The sequence below is a fragment of the Kockiozyma suomiensis genome (genome assembly GCF_038497685.1).
Source record: "Kockiozyma suomiensis strain NRRL Y-17356 unplaced genomic scaffold V2V93scaffold_5, whole genome shotgun sequence".
Classification (NCBI taxonomy): Eukaryota; Fungi; Ascomycota; class Lipomycetes; order Lipomycetales; family Lipomycetaceae; genus Kockiozyma; species Kockiozyma suomiensis.
Window position 1 is genome coordinate 364129 of NW_027117668.1, and position 16339 is coordinate 380467.

Sequence of the window (16339 nt, forward strand, 5' to 3'; positions counted from 1 at the left end):
GTCAATGCGTTGCGATCACAGAACGCGCCGAATGCAAGCGAACGAGTCATGTGCAATTGACACCAGCCTCGCAGCGGACTATCCCTTGTCTCGCAACGCGAATCAATGAACAGATAAAGAGATGTCAATATCCCGTCTAAGCATCAGAAAGCTTTACAGCTCTCTGGCTGTTACCTCACCTCGACTTCTCTTTGCCGCTGGTCGCACAGGAGAACAGGAGCACAGAAAATGGCAAACTCTAGCGCCACATCTGGAGTCTTGAGACGGCAGATGCGATGGATTTGTGTGCGGGACCATACTTACAGTTCCACACCAGCTACTGAGGAGCAAGAAGGAGCAATTGAAGTTGCATCATCTGCTTCTGAACCTCAAAAGACTGGCGACAGTGCCGGTGCTGTTCCTCCTGCCGACAATGACAGCAACGATCCGTTTCCTCACCACTATGCTGGTGCAACTGTTATTTCGAGCAGCTTGGAAATATCCAAGGACGACTAGAGATGATGCCCGGAAATGGGTGAATTTGTGATTTTTAGACTAGGTATATGCTCCACACAATCTTCTACGCAATTGATTTCCAGCGTCGGATGTTATTTTGAGTTATGTTTTGTTTTTGTATCGTGAATATACTTCACCAATACGTTCCAATTAATCAAGGGCATCAGAGAATTAATTTTAATGCCAGCATATATGCTCAACTACCATTCTGTGCTTAATTCATAGCCAGCTGACAAGTGTAATGCAGTTAAAGAGCAATTAGGGCGGTTGAGAATGACGTGGCAGTGAGTCATGTGGCTCGCGCGCTAGGCTCGCTCGAGCTCAAGCCACCGGAGATCTAATAGCTGCACTGCTTTGCTGCTAAGATACTCTTCAGCAGTCGGCTGTTGATTTCCAGATAGCCTTATCTCAGAAGATATATTGCATCTAAAATTCTGTCACTGCTGACGTATTCTTCATGTCTTTTCTTGAGTATTGGTGCGATTATCTACGCCCTGCGCGCGAAATAGATTAGGACTGTATTTACTGACCTTTTGATAATAGTACTGTCTGCGATAAGCAGCTCACTGTTCCAAGCAACAGTATACTATACTGTTCAGAGAAGTAAGTCTTTCTGTGACTGTGCTCGTATATGCTGTTTGCTGACTTTGAACTACGCACATAGATGTCGAAAATCTGACAAAAAGTCCGCTAGCAATATGGCTATCTCGCCCAGCACTTTCCACACCTCTTCGTATTCTACATCACCTAATAGTTCCTGGTCTTCGTCGCCGTACTACTTATCTCAGCATCTGCCTGTTGGTCGATCTCCCTCTCAAGGCAGTGCCAAATCGATTCCGCACCAAAGTAGAAGTGGGTCCGCTCCGGAAATATATGGCTCGTATTCTTCTTCAGTAACACTCGCGAAGAGCTCTCGATTACATCCCAACAGTATATACTCCTCCTCTCCTCGCTCTATTGATCTTGTCTCGCCATTTCGTGTACCGCAGTCTGCTTCCGATCCTGCTCCGGTTGTGGAGAGCGAACTGATTTTTGACCCAACATTTGACGTGCCGTTTATGTTTGATCGACCATCCCGGCATACTGCTGGATCGAGTCCACCATCTGGTCCTCGGGATGGAAATGCAAAGAGGTTATTTTAGTTTAGCGACGCTCTAGAGCAATGATAGTGATGCTGCCAATATCTTTTCCACCTTTTTATCGTTTCCACCTTTTTTTTGTTTTGGAGTTTGCCGTTATTTATTTGATGTTCGACGTTTCTGGAACTAGATGATATTTAGAAGAATTTTTTATGATTTGTCTGTTATTTTGCGCAAGATATATTAAATAGAGCCTAAATTAATGATATTAAGTTGGATATGCTACCCTGATACACATGTAGATAGGGCCAATGCTTTTTCTCAGCAATAGACAAGAGCAGCAACTAGGAATCCAATTCCAGACTATTACCAACTATAAAACTCCTCCAATTGAATCACCGAGATCAAGCCTGATCCCATATTCTCATCAAGTAAAATATTCAATATATGCATCAGCTCGTCTGTGCAATATCAGACGGCCAGATTGTATTCTTAGCCCACTGTTATTGTCCTAATTTCACGAACAGTTAGCCGACAAACCCCATAATTCAATTCCGTGATAACGTCCCCACACGAACTATTAGAGTACGTAAGTCTTAGCTTCTTGAGGCTTTGCCGCACGGCCCAACGCGCTTAGACAAATATATTTGGCATCAACTTCAGCAAATACCGCAACTCTCAAGTTCCTTTGTGCATCTCTCCTTGACGGTCCATAGGCCGTTTGTGCCGCGGGAAATCATGGATGGCGACTACAGTGATAAAATACCGTTAGATCATCATCCTTTGAACTCCAATTCTGAATACTCGAGCCGAAATCCATTTGCAGATAGTGATGTACTAGCCTCTGAAGAAGATTTTGCAGAGGGACACCCTTTTACAGCTTCTCCTTATGAGCAGGTCTCCTTGGATGCATCTGATCCATTTGCTAATCAAGACTCAAGCTATGTTGTTCTGCCTCTCGAGGATGCGAGAACAAGTGCGCATATCCAGCATAACGCGGGATACGATCCCGGCGAGGCCTCTGACCTCAGCTCATATCAGCCCTATTATGAAGATCCTTTCGTCGATCGAGCAGTTGACGACAGTTACGCAGAAAGTACTTATACTGCTGATGTATCCCGCCGTCAGTCTAAGAAGGTGCCCTCTCGAAATGGCGCGCCTGGGTTCTACGACCGCGTGAAGATGCGAATGGGATTTGGACCTAAGTATTCCGATATGGATCTACCATTGGCAGAAACCGGAGCCGCTTTTGGGACAATTGATGGTGATCCTATCAGAGCGCAAACAGCTACAGCCGTCTCACAATTCGAAGATTCATCAGGCGCTGGCGATTTCGACATTCGCAAGATATTCAACAAGATTTTAAGACGTAAGCCTATCGATCCTTCTACGCTTGGGCCGCGTATTATTTATCTCAACGATGCACCAGCAAATAAAACCAATGGATATCTCGACAATCATATCAGCACTACAAAGTACAACATTGCGACCTTTTTGCCAAAGTTCTTATTTGAGCAGTTTTCAAAATACTCAAATTTGTTTTTCTTGTTTACTTGCATCATTCAGCAAGTCCCTGATGTTTCCCCAACAAATAGATGGACCACGATCATTACCCTCGGTATTGTGCTTAGCGTATCAGCGGTAAAAGAGGGCATTGAGGATGTCAAAAGACGAAACGCGGACAAAGATTTAAATAACGCTCCAGTTCTGGTTTTCAAAAATGGTGGTTTTGAAACGCGCCGGTGGGTTAATGTAGCTGTTGGTGATATAGTGCGAGTAGAATCAGAAGAGAGCATACCGGCCGATTTGATTCTGCTGGCATCGTCAGAGCCGGAAGGACTCTGCTACATCGAGACAGCAAATCTTGACGGCGAGACAAATTTGAAAATCAAGCAAGGTCTCACAGAAACTGCCGACCGCGTCAGTCCAGCTGATTTGGGCAACATGAAGGGAACGATAAAGTCAGAACAGCCGAACAGTAGTTTATATACCTTCGAAGGGACTATCACTCTGAGCACCGCCACGGGTGAGAAAGAAGTTGCTTTAAATCCGGATCAACTCTTATTGAGAGGTGCAACTTTGCGAAATACCCCCTGGATACATGGAGTGGTCGTCTTCACTGGTCATGAAACAAAGCTTATGCGAAACGCCTCTGCCGCGCCGATTAAGAGAACTGCTGTCGAGCACATGGTTAATCTCCAGATTATCTTTTTATTTGGAATACTCATTACGCTTTCGCTCGTGTCTACTATTGGTGACGTTGTCAAAGAAAATGTCTCACAATCTGAGCTTGGGTATTTGTACATTGAGGGCAGAAGTATGGCGAAACTTTTCTTCCAGGATATTCTCACATATTGGATTCTTTATTCAAATTTAGTGCCAATCAGTATGTTTGTCACTATTGAAGTTGTCAAGTTCTATCAGGCTTACTTGATCAGCTCGGATTTGGATATGTACTACAAGCCAACAGACACGCCTACCATCTGCCGCACATCAAGTTTGGTGGAAGAATTGGGTCAAATCGAGTATATATTTTCGGACAAGACTGGAACACTGACTCGAAATATTATGGAATTTAAGCAATGCTCCATTGCTGGTATATGCTATGGCGACGAAATTCCTGAAGACAGACGCGCAGTCGAAGTCGATGGCCAGATGGTTGGTATTTTTGGGTTCGACGTGTTAAATCAAAATCTTGATAATCATCCAACAAAAGACGTTATTCATGAGTTTCTGACTTTGCTATCCACATGCCATACTGTGATTCCCGAGATTAAACCGGACGAGGAAAAAATCAAGTATCAGGCCGCATCTCCAGACGAAGGCGCGTTAGTCGATGGCGCCGCGCGTCTTGGCTACCAATTTACTACGCGAAGGCCAAAGTCAATCACTGTCAATGAGAGAGGTCGCGATAACGAATACGAGTTACTTAATATCTGTGAGTTTAACTCTACGAGAAAGCGCATGTCGGCAATCTTTAGATGCCCAGATGGAAGAATTCGTCTGTATTGTAAGGGTGCAGATACAGTCATTCTGGAGCGACTCTCTCCCGGTAATCCTTACGTCGAGTCGACACTACAGCATCTCGAAGAATACGCTGCAGACGGTTTACGCACGTTATGTCTTGCTATGCGCGCAATATCTGATGATGAGTATGCCGAGTGGAGCGCGATATACGATCGCGCTGCTACGACTATGAATAATCGAAGTGTGGAACTTGACAAAGCTGCCGAGCTGATTGAGAAGGATTTATTTCTGCTTGGAGCTACGGCAATAGAAGATAAACTTCAAGATGGCGTGCCTGACACTATTCATACTTTGCAGACGGCCGGTATTAAAATCTGGTATGTTTCAATTTTATTTTCCAATCGTTTTACAGAAGACTAATGTTAAGCAGGGTTCTTACGGGTGATCGACAAGAAACCGCGATTAACATTGGCATGTCGTGCAAGCTACTGTCAGAAGATATGAGCCTGTTGATTATCAATGAGGAGACCAAAGAAGATACGCAGGCAAATATTGTTAACAAACTTTCGGCTATTAAGGGCCAGAATGCTGAGACAGTCATTCTAGATGTAAGTTGACCTTTTTTCTGTTGAGGCTGACAATTTTTACTTACCTTTTTACTAGACTTTGGCGTTGGTCATTGATGGCAAATCGCTGGCTTTTGCTTTGGAGAAAGATCTTGAAAAAGACTTTTTAGATCTTGCTGTCATGTGCAAAGCTGTCGTCTGCTGTCGCGTATCACCATTACAGAAAGCTCTTGTTGTAAAACTTGTAAAGCGCCATCTTAAGGCCATTTTGTTGGCCATCGGCGACGGAGCAAATGACGTGAGTATGATTCAGGCGGCGCATGTTGGTGTCGGAATCAGTGGCATGGAAGGTATGCAGGCTGCTCGAAGCGCTGATGTCTCGATTGGTCAATTCAAATATCTTCGCAAACTTCTACTAGTACACGGTAGTTGGAGCTATCAGAGACTTAGTAAAGTTATTCTCTATTCTTTTTACAAAAATATCGCTCTTTACATGACGCAGTTTTGGTATGTGTTTCAGAACGCGTTTTCGGGCCAAGTTATCTACGAGTCGTGGAGTATTACTTTTTACAGCGTCTTTTTCACTGTCGCTCCCCCTTTTGTTCTCGGAGTGTTTGATCAATTTGTGAATGCCAGATTACTTGATCGTTATCCTCAGTTATATCAGTTAGGACAAAGAGGAACTTTTGTAAGTATGATTGAAGATTGTCTCTGCGGTCTGATACTAATCTGCGAATTCAGTTTAATGTGCGAACCTTTTGGGCTTGGATTTTTAATGGATTCTTTCATTCGGTAATTCTGTATATCGGTGGAATTTACACATACCGAGACGGATTTCGTGAGACTTCGGGATACGTTGCCGGTCACTGGGTCTGGGGAACTGCCTTGTACACGGCATGTGTTGTTACAGTCCTTGGCAAGGCTGCTCTAGTCACCAATTTATGGACGAAGTGGACCGTTCTAGCTATTCCTGGCTCTTTGATTCTCTGGCTTATTTTCTTTCCAATTTACGGCACTGTTGCTCCTATCCTTGGATTTTCCCTTGAATATCAAGGCGTTCTCGGTAACTTATTCACTTCTGTGGCGTTCTGGGCAATGATTGTAGTAGTACCAATGCTGTGTCTGATACGTGATTTTACCTGGAAATACGCAAAGAGAATGTACTTTCCACAATCTTACCACCATGTTCAGGAAATACAAAAGTACAATATTGCCGACTACAGGCCACGAATGGAGCAGTTCCAAAAGGCAATTAGGAAAGTGAGACAGGTTCAGCGTATGCGCAAGCAGCGTGGATTTGCTTTCTCGCAAGCGGACGAGGGTCAGTCGAGGCTTATTCGGGCTTACGATACTACGCAGGAACGTGGACGGTTTGGGGAGCGCAAGACGCTGCGAAGGAAGTAGGCGATACTGTCTTGTATAGCTTGTTCTGTGAAGGAATCTGGATCGTTCGTGTTTATATGAATCGTCGAGACCAATTTTTAGGATAGTGAATGAGAAAGTACCTAACATGCACTGGCATGTCATGATAATATGAATGATCAACCCGAACTCATGCGAGTTACATAATAATATTGATGAATCTGCTACATGAGTATCTTTTGGTAATCATGTTTAATTTCATATTTCCGTAAGCGCTACTGCCAATGTACTCCAACTCCATATATACAAACCCTCTCTTTCCCATGTTGCTAGAATAAAAACAGATGATCAGATAATGTACAATCGACTCCTCATATAAAGTATGCAAATAATTGATCACTGCCCCCCTTTTTCCCACCATTTGGTCACATTATATATATCTTCAAAATTCGTCATCTTCTGATGAAGCCGCATGCTTAATCTTAAAGGTCGGATGATGATCCACTACGCCTGTCCTGGACAAACCCATCCATATCCAACTAACAGGATCACTAGGTAGCTGAATCTCGGCTGAATATTCTTCAACAAATTTGTGATCCGCAGCAGTGACCTCAGAGTAGTAGCTGAACTCCGAGAAGATAGAAGATGTTCGCCAGAATGAAAGTTTTCGCAGACACGCGATCACAAGGCTGGTCGCCTGACTACCATTAAGACAGTGCAGATAAAGAGGGGAATGACGTTGGCTGATTATAATCTAACAGAATAGTTAGTAAAATACGGTGTAAATATTGTTATGATAGATGGGAATACCTCAATCGCCTGCGTGATTTCTTTGTGAGTTAAAGGAACGTCCTTTTTTTTTGATTTCGAGGTTTTGATATGGATTACATCGATCCCCTCTTCTTTGCAGAATTGCTTGATTTCATCGATAAGAGGCTCAGGAGTGAGAGACAGAATAGTTTTAAGTTTCAGTCTTCGCAGGAAAGGAAGATTTAGCTTGCGAGGATAAAGTCCTCGAAACAGCTTTGGCTGTACGATACCGAAGCGCAATGGGGTCACGAGTAGGGGCGTTCCGTCTTGCTCAGCATCCGACTTCCTGGTGAGTTCAGCAAGTTTCCAGGGTTCTTCTATGGTCTCTGTACTAGACCGCCATTCCTGCTTCGACGATTCCACTTGCATCTGTAATCTGTAGGCGACTAAAGCCAAATTCGTGGGGTCGATTTATTCTTGCCAGCAGAATTCCGTCACGTGAGTCGCGCTACTCTTGCCATGAATGCTTTTGCGTCATAGTCACGTGAATATAGCATATAGGGCTCAGCCCTACAGATAGTTAAATAGCAGTCACGCATGAACGCTGCGGCGCTCGCTCAAGCAGAGAGCGCTCAGTCTTGAGTAGGAGTTCTGTCCTTGATTTCACTCTTCAGGTTCGCCCATCAACAGAAACGGTACGTGTCGACCCCATTCTCTAATAAGAAAACAAAGAGGATTAGACTAATTAATTGTTTCTAGAATTCCACACATATTTCAAAATGTTTGTTAATTTCCGCCTTGCAGTGCTATTGCAATGCTCTGCTGATCATCGGTACTAATAATTGCAATATAGGACTAAACGCACCAAGAAGGTCGGAATCACCGGAAAGTACGGTGTTAGATACGTATGTGGTTTCCTATAGCTCTTTTCCCTCCATCAAGTTTGGAAATGATGATGAGGGCACAAGGGACTGGTATAATAACAACATGATATACAGGGTTCGTCGCTCCGAAGACAATCGAAGAAGCTCGAAATCCAGCAGCACTCGCGTTACCTCTGCTCTTTCTGCGGAAAGACTTCAGTCAAGAGAACCGCTACCGGTATCTGGAAGTGCAAGTCGTGCTGCAAGACTGTGGCCGGTGGAGCTTACACCCTTTCGTATGTGCTTCAAATTTTAATTATCTTTTTATGAATAGGACTAGTTTGCTAATTGCAGGTTCACAGTACTACCAATGCCGCTACCGTCAGATCTACTATTCGTCGCTTGAGAGAATTGTCCGAGGTCTAAATGAGAAAATAGCATTTGTTTTTGTATTTTGTAGTATAAAAAATGGTTAGGGATCCCGTCGGGGTAATATACAAACTTGTCAAAGTCTTCATATTTTTTACAAAGGCTACTTCATACGATTCATTGCAAAATGCTGGGTGTCGTTACTTAAGAGTTGGTAACTAAGATACACTGATGCGCTGTTTCAATAAAATTGCTGCTGATTTATTTCCGTCAGACACATACCTTATCCAGCGTTGGCTCTCCTCATAGCCTCGCTAAACCTACTCCACTCCACTTTATTATACGTAGACGTATCTGCTCCTATAGGGATGGTAAACACATCACAATCCTGGGATGGACGACCGGCATGGGCATGTGAAGCATAAATATGTATGGTTGTGGATCGTCTCAGCCGGCGATGCTCGGGCTGGGTGGATGTTATGGCATAAAACTCACAATGTTTTTGCGCGACTCTTTGGGCTATAAAGAGTCGCAGGGCTAGCTGGACCAGGTCCCTTCTTTTCCCCTCTCCTCCCAAACATGTCGCATTCTACCAACTATTCCACAATATTTGATAATTATGATGCTCTCAAACGTATTTTGACTTCACTGGGGATAGTATCAGATTTTAAAGTGAAAAAAACAAACTAGTATACGCAGAGAAATCGACACGTACAGTCTGCCTAATTGTGTTAGGCGGGGAATACCTAATCTGATGGAAGAGTACCCGTGTATCATCTGCCTGCTGGTTCTTCCCACTGAGGAAGATCCCAGACTCGAAGATGACTCAGAAATCAAAGAGCAGTATGATACAGTCTCGGAAAAGCAAAATAATATTTCAGTGGAGTCTCTGGATGATTCTGGTGAGGTTGCAGTCTACGATGGTACGAATGACATAGCGCGTCTTGTACCTTGCGGTCATCTTCTGCATAATGCGTGTATAAAGATGTGGATAGAACAGGCTACTAGTAAGTTTTAATCTTTGTATTTATCTGTTATTTAAGGGTCGTGTATCTAACCAGTCGCTTTCTTCGCTCAGGTTGTCCTACTTGCCGCACTAATTTCAATGTGATTGAGATTCTTCATACAGTAACAGGTATCTGACATCTTGGCTTTATCGACAATAGTTGAGCACTCACTGACATTGCGTTTCAGGACATGTAGCGGACTCCTATTCTGTAGAGACGAAGGTGCAAGCAGCTGACAACGACGACGCTTTTGATGAATCCATGCTTGATTTTGAGGATGAAGTACCTTGCTTGTGCCTCGTCTGCGATTTTGGTGGTCGTGAAGACGAACTATTACTTTGTGACTCCTGCGATGCTCCTTATCACGCTAGCTGCTTGGGAATGGATGGAGTGCCCATAGAAGCATGGTATTGCCCTTCTTGTGTGGACAATCACATTGTCACTGAATCTGTTATGAGAGAAGCAAACACCAGATCGGCGCGAGCAACGCGTCGAGCTCGCGCTTCTCGACCTTCAAGGACTCGTGCTCGAACTAGGTCAAGTGCTTCTGGCGTCCGAAGAGCCACAGGCCGAAGCAGGCAGTGGGATCGTGCATGGCAACTGGTATGGGACCGCCTCAATCATGATCTAGAGGAGGATCAGGGAGACGCTGCGGCTGCTGCTTCGCGGAGCGCAGATACTGACGAATCGGCAGGTTCGTCTGGATCTCGACGTCGTAGACGCGCTAACCGTTCTCGCGAGCAGAGAGAGGCAGACGAATGGAGAGTGTGGAGTCTGCGTTTGCGGATAGCGGAAGCAAATGGCGGATCGTCATATTTTAGAAATACGGCAACATTATTTTTCAATTCTGGCGCTGATGACGATAAAGAGACTCCCGAAATGACGGATTCATGGAATATGCTTGAGCAAGCTTTGGACCTCGAAGAGTCTGCGCAGCCTCCTACTTCAGGTGTCCGTCATCGTCCGTCTCGAACATTTGCTGATTGGCATTCAAAAAGATCGCGTCCTTCTATCACTTCAGAACCAGAAAATCAATCAGAGTCGCCTGAATCTTCAAGAAAGCTGAAAAGGCCAAGAGTAGCACATCGACGGAGTGATGTAGGAGACGTTGACCACCATTCAGATAGCAAGACGCCGGCGACTGCTGCTAGCTCCATCAAGACGTCCTCTCCACCTGGTACTAGTGGCGAAGGCCACTCGTTGATGAAGTCTTTGCTTCAAGATATTCGTAAACCGCCGTCTCCATCGAATGAGGCTCATTTGGCCACTCTGACGAATTCGCGCTTACCAAACGGTGAAGGAACACTGCCCACTCCTAGGTCCTTGTCGCCTCTTCCACCAGTTGGCAGCCCAGCTTCGACGCCTGTCAATTTCTTTCGATCACCGTCTGGTTCACCGATTCTTGCCCCTTCGGCAGAATCGATTCCTTCGCCTTCTGCAGATGCTAAATCTCCAGCATTGAGTCCCACCACGCGCGGCTATCGCGATTCGTCTCCTCCGGTTTTGTCATTAGGTGCGGATCTTGTGCAGACGTCGTCACCGGTAGCAGTCACTAATCCGTCTGCTTCTACGGGATCGATCACTTCTCAGTTGACGCTGGAAGAGAAGACGCAAATACAAGAAATTGTAAGGGATGTGCTGAGACCATTTTATAGGTCGGGGGATATATCTAAAGACCGCTATACAGACATCAACAAGAAAGTCAGTCATGTGCTTTATGGCCTCGTGCTCCGTGATCGCGATGTTGGCATACAGAGTAAGGTTGAGGAAGATTTACAAGAAAGGAAGCAAGTGTGGATTAATGTTGCCAAGGCGAACGTAGAAAGCGAGGTCCAGACTAAGGTGAACTAGAGGGAAGTATATAGCTGTATATCAAATTAGCTTGGGTTTTTGCATGTAAGATTGCATTACGGGAATGATTTGGTGCAAGTTACTCAGTTTTTTTTGTTGATTGATGTAACATTTTATTGCTAGCTTTGGCGTACAGGAATTTTTTTGTTTTCCGTTTTATTGTTTGTTTGTTTTTCGGTGTTAAATATTTTGTCTTCATTGCTGTAAGAGTTTTAGAAGGACAGATTTTGTTCTGAAATAACGGAACAAGAATAAAGCATGATGGGATTGATTTGAGTCCCGCTATCTATATTTGAAACCGAAATTGAGTCCCAAATAACGAGTCTAACGTACGTCTGTTTATTGTGACTCCGGTAGGCTTCCTGATGACTTGTTGCTTTTCTGTCACTGTTTGCGGATGACGCTGATCTGATAGAGAATTATAAATTTGGCTAAATTCATGTATATTATATGTACACATTCGTTATATGGTAAACTAAAACCCATATTTTGCACCAGACTCCTTTTTATTTCTTTTCCCGGAGGCGAACGACTCTTCTAAACTCTCTCGTTGTAAATTAGCAGAGCTGATCAAAGTTCTCAGCTGGTGTTTGCCTGAACTAATGCCCTTTACAGGCTGCACAGTCTGAAGTGCTCCTGAATCAATAAGGCTTTGATTATAGCTATACTGTTGGTCGACACTATAGTCAACAAATTTTATCGGCGCTTTGCGTTTGGCATGGCGGCCTTGTAAAATTTGCAAGTTCTGCTCACTCAGACCTATTTCTTTTCCGAGGCTATCCATATCAGATGGCACACTGGCAAGGTCTGACGTCGGCGTAGGAGATGTTTGCTGCTCTTTTGGTGCTGGAGAAGGATCAGTCTCTCCAATATTTATTTTAGGGAGTGGTGGAAGTTCTTTTAATAGAAGCGGTTTGTATGCTCCTGTCGGTAGTTGAGGTATATGCGGAAGATTGTCAGGCTTTTTGGCTTCTAGTTCAGCAACGAGACCTAGCAAAATATCAGCAAGATACATCAGAATAACCATGAGATATAGCAGATTTATACACACCCAAGGAGAAATTAGACAATTTAGATATCTTTTTCTTTACTGGAGGACCACTTGACGGTGTTGATTCGAAATCATCAACTGTACGCTTCATTCCAACACTTTCAGTAGATATACTATCTTTTCTACCGGGATCGTTCGTGTTTAAGGCTTCTACTTTTGAAGCCGTACCTTTAGACTCAAGCCCTGATGTCTCTGGAGAAGACTTCATAATTATAAGAGGCGTTGAGTATAGAGAATATTTGTAATGTACAAAGTATGAACAAGTGATTAAGAGCAGACGGTGGTTGTCGAATAGCTGTCATAGCGAGTGGAAGTCCAATATCTGAGCCGCATAATGCCCTAACCCGAATTATTTCTCGGCCACGCAGATTGCTTGGATTGAGCAAGACACGTAATTTTTTCACGAATAGTATTTGGAATTGAATAAAATCACGTTTAGCTATTCTAAAGCAAATTTTTAATAGATAGAGCAATTCTACTTGACTATTTGCTATTGAATCAGCTGGCTTACAGGGTACCGCAGGGCGACTGCAACTTAAAACTTGCCAGGAGCTCAATGATGTTAGGGTTTTCACGCAAGGAGCCAGCGACCTGGTGTACTGGAGCCTACTTCTCTCAGGCTTTTATATATTTGCCGACTGCCAGGAGATTAGATCGGTTTTCTAGCTTTGTGTCTAGTCAATTGCCCTATCTTTAAACAGAATGATTCAGCTACGACCAAGGCAGATCATTGCTCATGCAATTGCCTTGCTAGTTGTCGGAAACAACTTTGCTGAGGCAAACGATGCCAGTTTGTCGTTTCCTAATCCCGTGTCACCGAATCGTGTAACAATGTCGGGTAAGTTTCTTGAATCTGCCAATGCTCCCGCCGATACTAATGGTAGTTGTTCTTATGTTTTAGGTTGGGACAAGCAGGGCTCTGTAAAACTCGAATCTGATCGCGTGTTTCTGACTTCCCCCGGCGAACAAGGACAGAGCGGAGCGGTGTGGTCGCAAAGATCAGTGCCATATTCTGAATGGTCTGTCGAACTCGTGTTTCGAGTCTCTGGAAGCGACAGACCGAGTGGCGGTATGGCACTATGGTACACTGCTTCCAGAGACGAGGGTCCCGTATACGGTGCTCGCGACTATTGGGATGGCTTAGGAATTATGATTGATTCTATCGGAGGTCAGGGACACGTTCGTGGTCATTTGAATGACGGCTCAATTGGATTTGCTTCCCTTCCATCTCCACAGTCTCAAGCTTTTAATCAATGCCAGCTACGTTACAGAAACACTGGTGCAATGATCATGCTGAAACTGACTGTTGGACCTGAGTTTTTGAAGGTATTTGCACCTTACTATTCCTAAATATTAGCAATTCTAACTGTTGAATATGATCATATAGGTTGAAGTTGATGGTCGCCCGTGTTTTGAGTCGCATGACGTACAGCTTCCGCCTGACTACTTCATTGGTGTCTCTGGTGCCTCATTTGATAATCCAGACAGCTTTGAGATTTTCTCATTATCGACCACTGGTACTTCAACAGCTCGATCTGATACCGCTCCAAAAGTGAAATTGGACCAGCAACCTCCACCACGAAGAAATTCTCCTCCCCAGAGACAGTCTCAGCGTCCAGCTGCGGTCTCAGATTCTGGCGTCCAGGAATTGGTAAGATTGCCATATCAGTATAGAATTAATCTCTTCATTATACTGACACTGTGTGAAAGGCGGATCAAATTGCAGCGCTACAAAAGCTACTCGAAATGACGACGCAGAAAGTCGTTAGTTTGCGAGAAGAGGTGGAATCTTTACATTCTATCAAACCTTTGATTGAGCGACTAGATCAAAAATTGTATGTAACCTATAGCAGTTTCCAGGTGCTTCTAGTTTATTTGTACTAACAACCAATAATTTTAGGGGTCGTGTGGAATCGGTTGTAGGCCGTACGGAAGCACAGTTCCATGGAGCAACAGCAAATATGCACGAAAGCACAAAGCAGAACATCGCATCTGAAATTACGCGGTTGACAGAGAAACTGGATAAAATCGACTCCTTATTCAAAGAGCATACCACTTCTCTTGTCGGTACACTACCTGACACAATCTCCGAGGCAATTACTAAGGGAGGTTCCAGCATCTGGTTCGTTCTACTTGTTTTTATTCTCATTCAGGGTGGTATCGTCACAGCATATGTAATTTACAAGAAGAGAAGGGATGGCTTTCACCCGAAATATCTATGAGCACATTACTAGATTTCGCGACCCGTTAGAATAAGTCTGCATTCAAGATATTTTTTTATTTATTCCTGGTTTTGTACAAAATTTTAGATTTCTTTGCAGACTTTGCATTGGTTTTGATGATTATTATTCAATAATAGTAGGCACAAATAACTTTTTCTGATTGCATGCAATTCTAATAATACATTTCCAAAACAATAATCTTTTTGAAGGAGCCAAAGTCAAAAAAAGTATGGTTTTCTGCTAAACCTCTACCTCCTCGAAATCATCTTCGTCATCGTCATCATCTTCGTCATCATCTTCGTCATCCTCCTCGTCATCATTCTGCTGCAAGCTATTGTAATACGCAGCAATGGCATCTTCCGCGTCAGCAGCAACAGCAGGCATTCCATCGTTAGCAGTATCAGCATTTTCGTCAACGAGAATACCTGCTTTGGAGTCAATGGCAGTATCCACCGCCTTGACATCCCCTTCGCCGGCTTCGGGTTCAGCGCCAATCGTACTTTTCTGATACCAGACTGGGAGGGCGTTGTTAGTGGACTCTTCAAGTTTGGCCTGTAGCGCGGCCTTCTTTGCCCTTTCGTTGCCGTCTCCAGAGAGATCAACTTCAAGGGATAGCGCATTGCTATTGATACCCTTTGCGGCGTATCCAACTGAGTCTGGTTCTGTATCTTTAGAGCCGATACTTGTAGAAACTGCTGTCTTCAATGAGCTTTCGAAGTCATTGCTAGTATGATTGTTAGAGGAACGTTCATTAACATGGCAAAAATAACTTACTCCGGGATAAAAGTGTCATCAATCTTTTTGAGAGTGTCGATGATTCTTCGGATCTGCGACATTAGTCTTGCAAGTCTCTCTTGACTGATCTTGAGTTCATCACTGTCGTCATCATCATTCAAGATCGTGCCACAGTCTGCACACACAAAGCCAGAAAGGTCAAGAGCTTGTAATGGTAAGACTTCCAAAGCGGTGTATCGACGCTTACAAAGAGGGCACGCATAGCCTTGACGATCCACGTCCTGTGTAATTCTGTTAGCGTATTTTTCTCAAAATTAATTTGATAACGAGTAAATACGTTTCTCATTTGGTCGTTGAAAGTCTCCCCGAGCTTATGTACACGCCATTTTATTGCATCAACGGCCTCTCTGTACTGAGTATAGTAGTATGTGCGCTGTATTGGTCGCTGCTGTCCTTCCTTTGGTTCGGCTCTCGAATGACTTGATTTGATATTCTTATTAGAAAATTGATCTCGCGGAACAATATCTTGCTGTGCATCTTACATTTTTAGTAACCGATCATCACGAAGCTTTGCGCACAATTTATGAAGCTCCTTCTTTTGGATTCCCACCATCTGGGACAAATCATCGTCCGTTAAACTTGCAATAACTATGTCAACTTATAGATTCAAGTACCAATTGGGTTTGAAATCATACATATTGTGCCTTAAGATAGCATCCAAGATAATAATATGGCGAGTGTCGTAAAAGGACCTGGCCACGTACTGGATGAGGACTTTGACGTGCTCCATGCTTCCTGCCGCTACTCAAAAATATAGCAGAGCTAAATCTCAGTCCTGATATATGAATTCGTCTATATCATGAAACTTCTTGTCTATTTGATCTAGGCGTAGTGCCAAATGGATCAAGTGCTAAATATATTTGTAGTCGCTGCTAAATCTTGCCTCTTACCAGAATACGGTTCAAGAGGCATAGGGTTAGGTTTATACGAAGTATAATGCGCAACGGGTAGGTATAAGATAT

The 16339-nt window shown here is 43.8% G+C and overlaps 8 protein-coding genes across 8 annotated transcripts; 5 read left to right on the forward strand and 3 right to left on the reverse strand.

Annotated features, from left to right (window-relative positions):
• Positions 1-826: 826 nt before the first annotated feature.
• Positions 827-1761, forward strand: V2V93DRAFT_192824 (uncharacterized protein). Its single transcript, XM_066906977.1, has 3 exons — positions 827-972; positions 1039-1098; positions 1160-1761. Exons 1-3 carry the CDS (start codon positions 953-955, stop codon positions 1635-1637), a joined length of 558 nt encoding a protein of 185 aa, XP_066766506.1. The 5' UTR covers positions 827-952; the 3' UTR covers positions 1638-1761.
• Positions 1762-2212: 451 nt separating this feature from the next.
• V2V93DRAFT_367535 (uncharacterized protein) lies at positions 2213-6815 on the forward strand. Its single transcript, XM_066909598.1, has 4 exons — positions 2213-4918; positions 4972-5149; positions 5205-5795; positions 5849-6815. Exons 1-4 carry the CDS (start codon positions 2313-2315, stop codon positions 6509-6511), a joined length of 4038 nt encoding a protein of 1345 aa, XP_066766507.1. The 5' UTR covers positions 2213-2312; the 3' UTR covers positions 6512-6815.
• Positions 6642-7705, reverse strand: V2V93DRAFT_385546 (putative tyrosine-protein phosphatase). Its single transcript, XM_066912240.1, has 2 exons — positions 7280-7705; positions 6642-7223 (listed from the first exon to the last, which is right to left on the reverse strand). The coding sequence occupies exons 1-2, from the start codon at positions 7646-7648 to the stop codon at positions 6912-6914; spliced, it is 681 nt and encodes a 226-aa protein (XP_066766508.1). The 5' UTR covers positions 7649-7705; the 3' UTR covers positions 6642-6911.
• A 93-nt stretch (positions 7706-7798) lies between these two features.
• V2V93DRAFT_367541 (60S ribosomal protein eL43) lies at positions 7799-8732 on the forward strand. Its single transcript, XM_066909599.1, has 5 exons — positions 7799-7914; positions 7979-8000; positions 8073-8124; positions 8218-8378; positions 8445-8732. Coding segments are annotated over exons 2-5 (279 nt in total). The 5' UTR covers positions 7799-7914; positions 7979-7998; the 3' UTR covers positions 8509-8732.
• A 300-nt stretch (positions 8733-9032) lies between these two features.
• On the forward strand, positions 9033-11766 carry V2V93DRAFT_367545 (uncharacterized protein). The gene is made up of 3 exons (XM_066909600.1): positions 9033-9458; positions 9530-9586; positions 9646-11766. Exons 1-3 carry the CDS (start codon positions 9206-9208, stop codon positions 11307-11309), a joined length of 1974 nt encoding a protein of 657 aa, XP_066766510.1. The 5' UTR covers positions 9033-9205; the 3' UTR covers positions 11310-11766.
• V2V93DRAFT_385549 (mitotic checkpoint regulator, MAD2B-interacting-domain-containing protein) lies at positions 11703-12639 on the reverse strand. Its single transcript, XM_066912241.1, has 2 exons — positions 12361-12639; positions 11703-12299 (listed from the first exon to the last, which is right to left on the reverse strand). Exons 1-2 carry the CDS (start codon positions 12566-12568, stop codon positions 11785-11787), a joined length of 723 nt encoding a protein of 240 aa, XP_066766511.1. The 5' UTR covers positions 12569-12639; the 3' UTR covers positions 11703-11784.
• A 423-nt stretch (positions 12640-13062) lies between these two features.
• V2V93DRAFT_379486 (concanavalin A-like lectin/glucanase domain-containing protein) lies at positions 13063-14582 on the forward strand (the record flags this gene model as incomplete). The annotated part of the gene is made up of 5 exons (XM_066912013.1): positions 13063-13198; positions 13262-13686; positions 13748-14011; positions 14071-14195; positions 14261-14582. The coding sequence occupies 5 exons, from the start codon at positions 13063-13065 to the stop codon at positions 14580-14582; spliced, it is 1272 nt and encodes a 423-aa protein (XP_066766512.1).
• Positions 14583-14646: 64 nt separating this feature from the next.
• V2V93DRAFT_367548 (TFIIE alpha subunit-domain-containing protein) lies at positions 14647-16237 on the reverse strand. Its single transcript, XM_066909601.1, has 5 exons — positions 16013-16237; positions 15860-15955; positions 15655-15796; positions 15357-15598; positions 14647-15306 (listed from the first exon to the last, which is right to left on the reverse strand). Exons 1-5 carry the CDS (start codon positions 16105-16107, stop codon positions 14823-14825), a joined length of 1059 nt encoding a protein of 352 aa, XP_066766513.1. The 5' UTR covers positions 16108-16237; the 3' UTR covers positions 14647-14822.
• Positions 16238-16339: the final 102 nt, after the last annotated feature.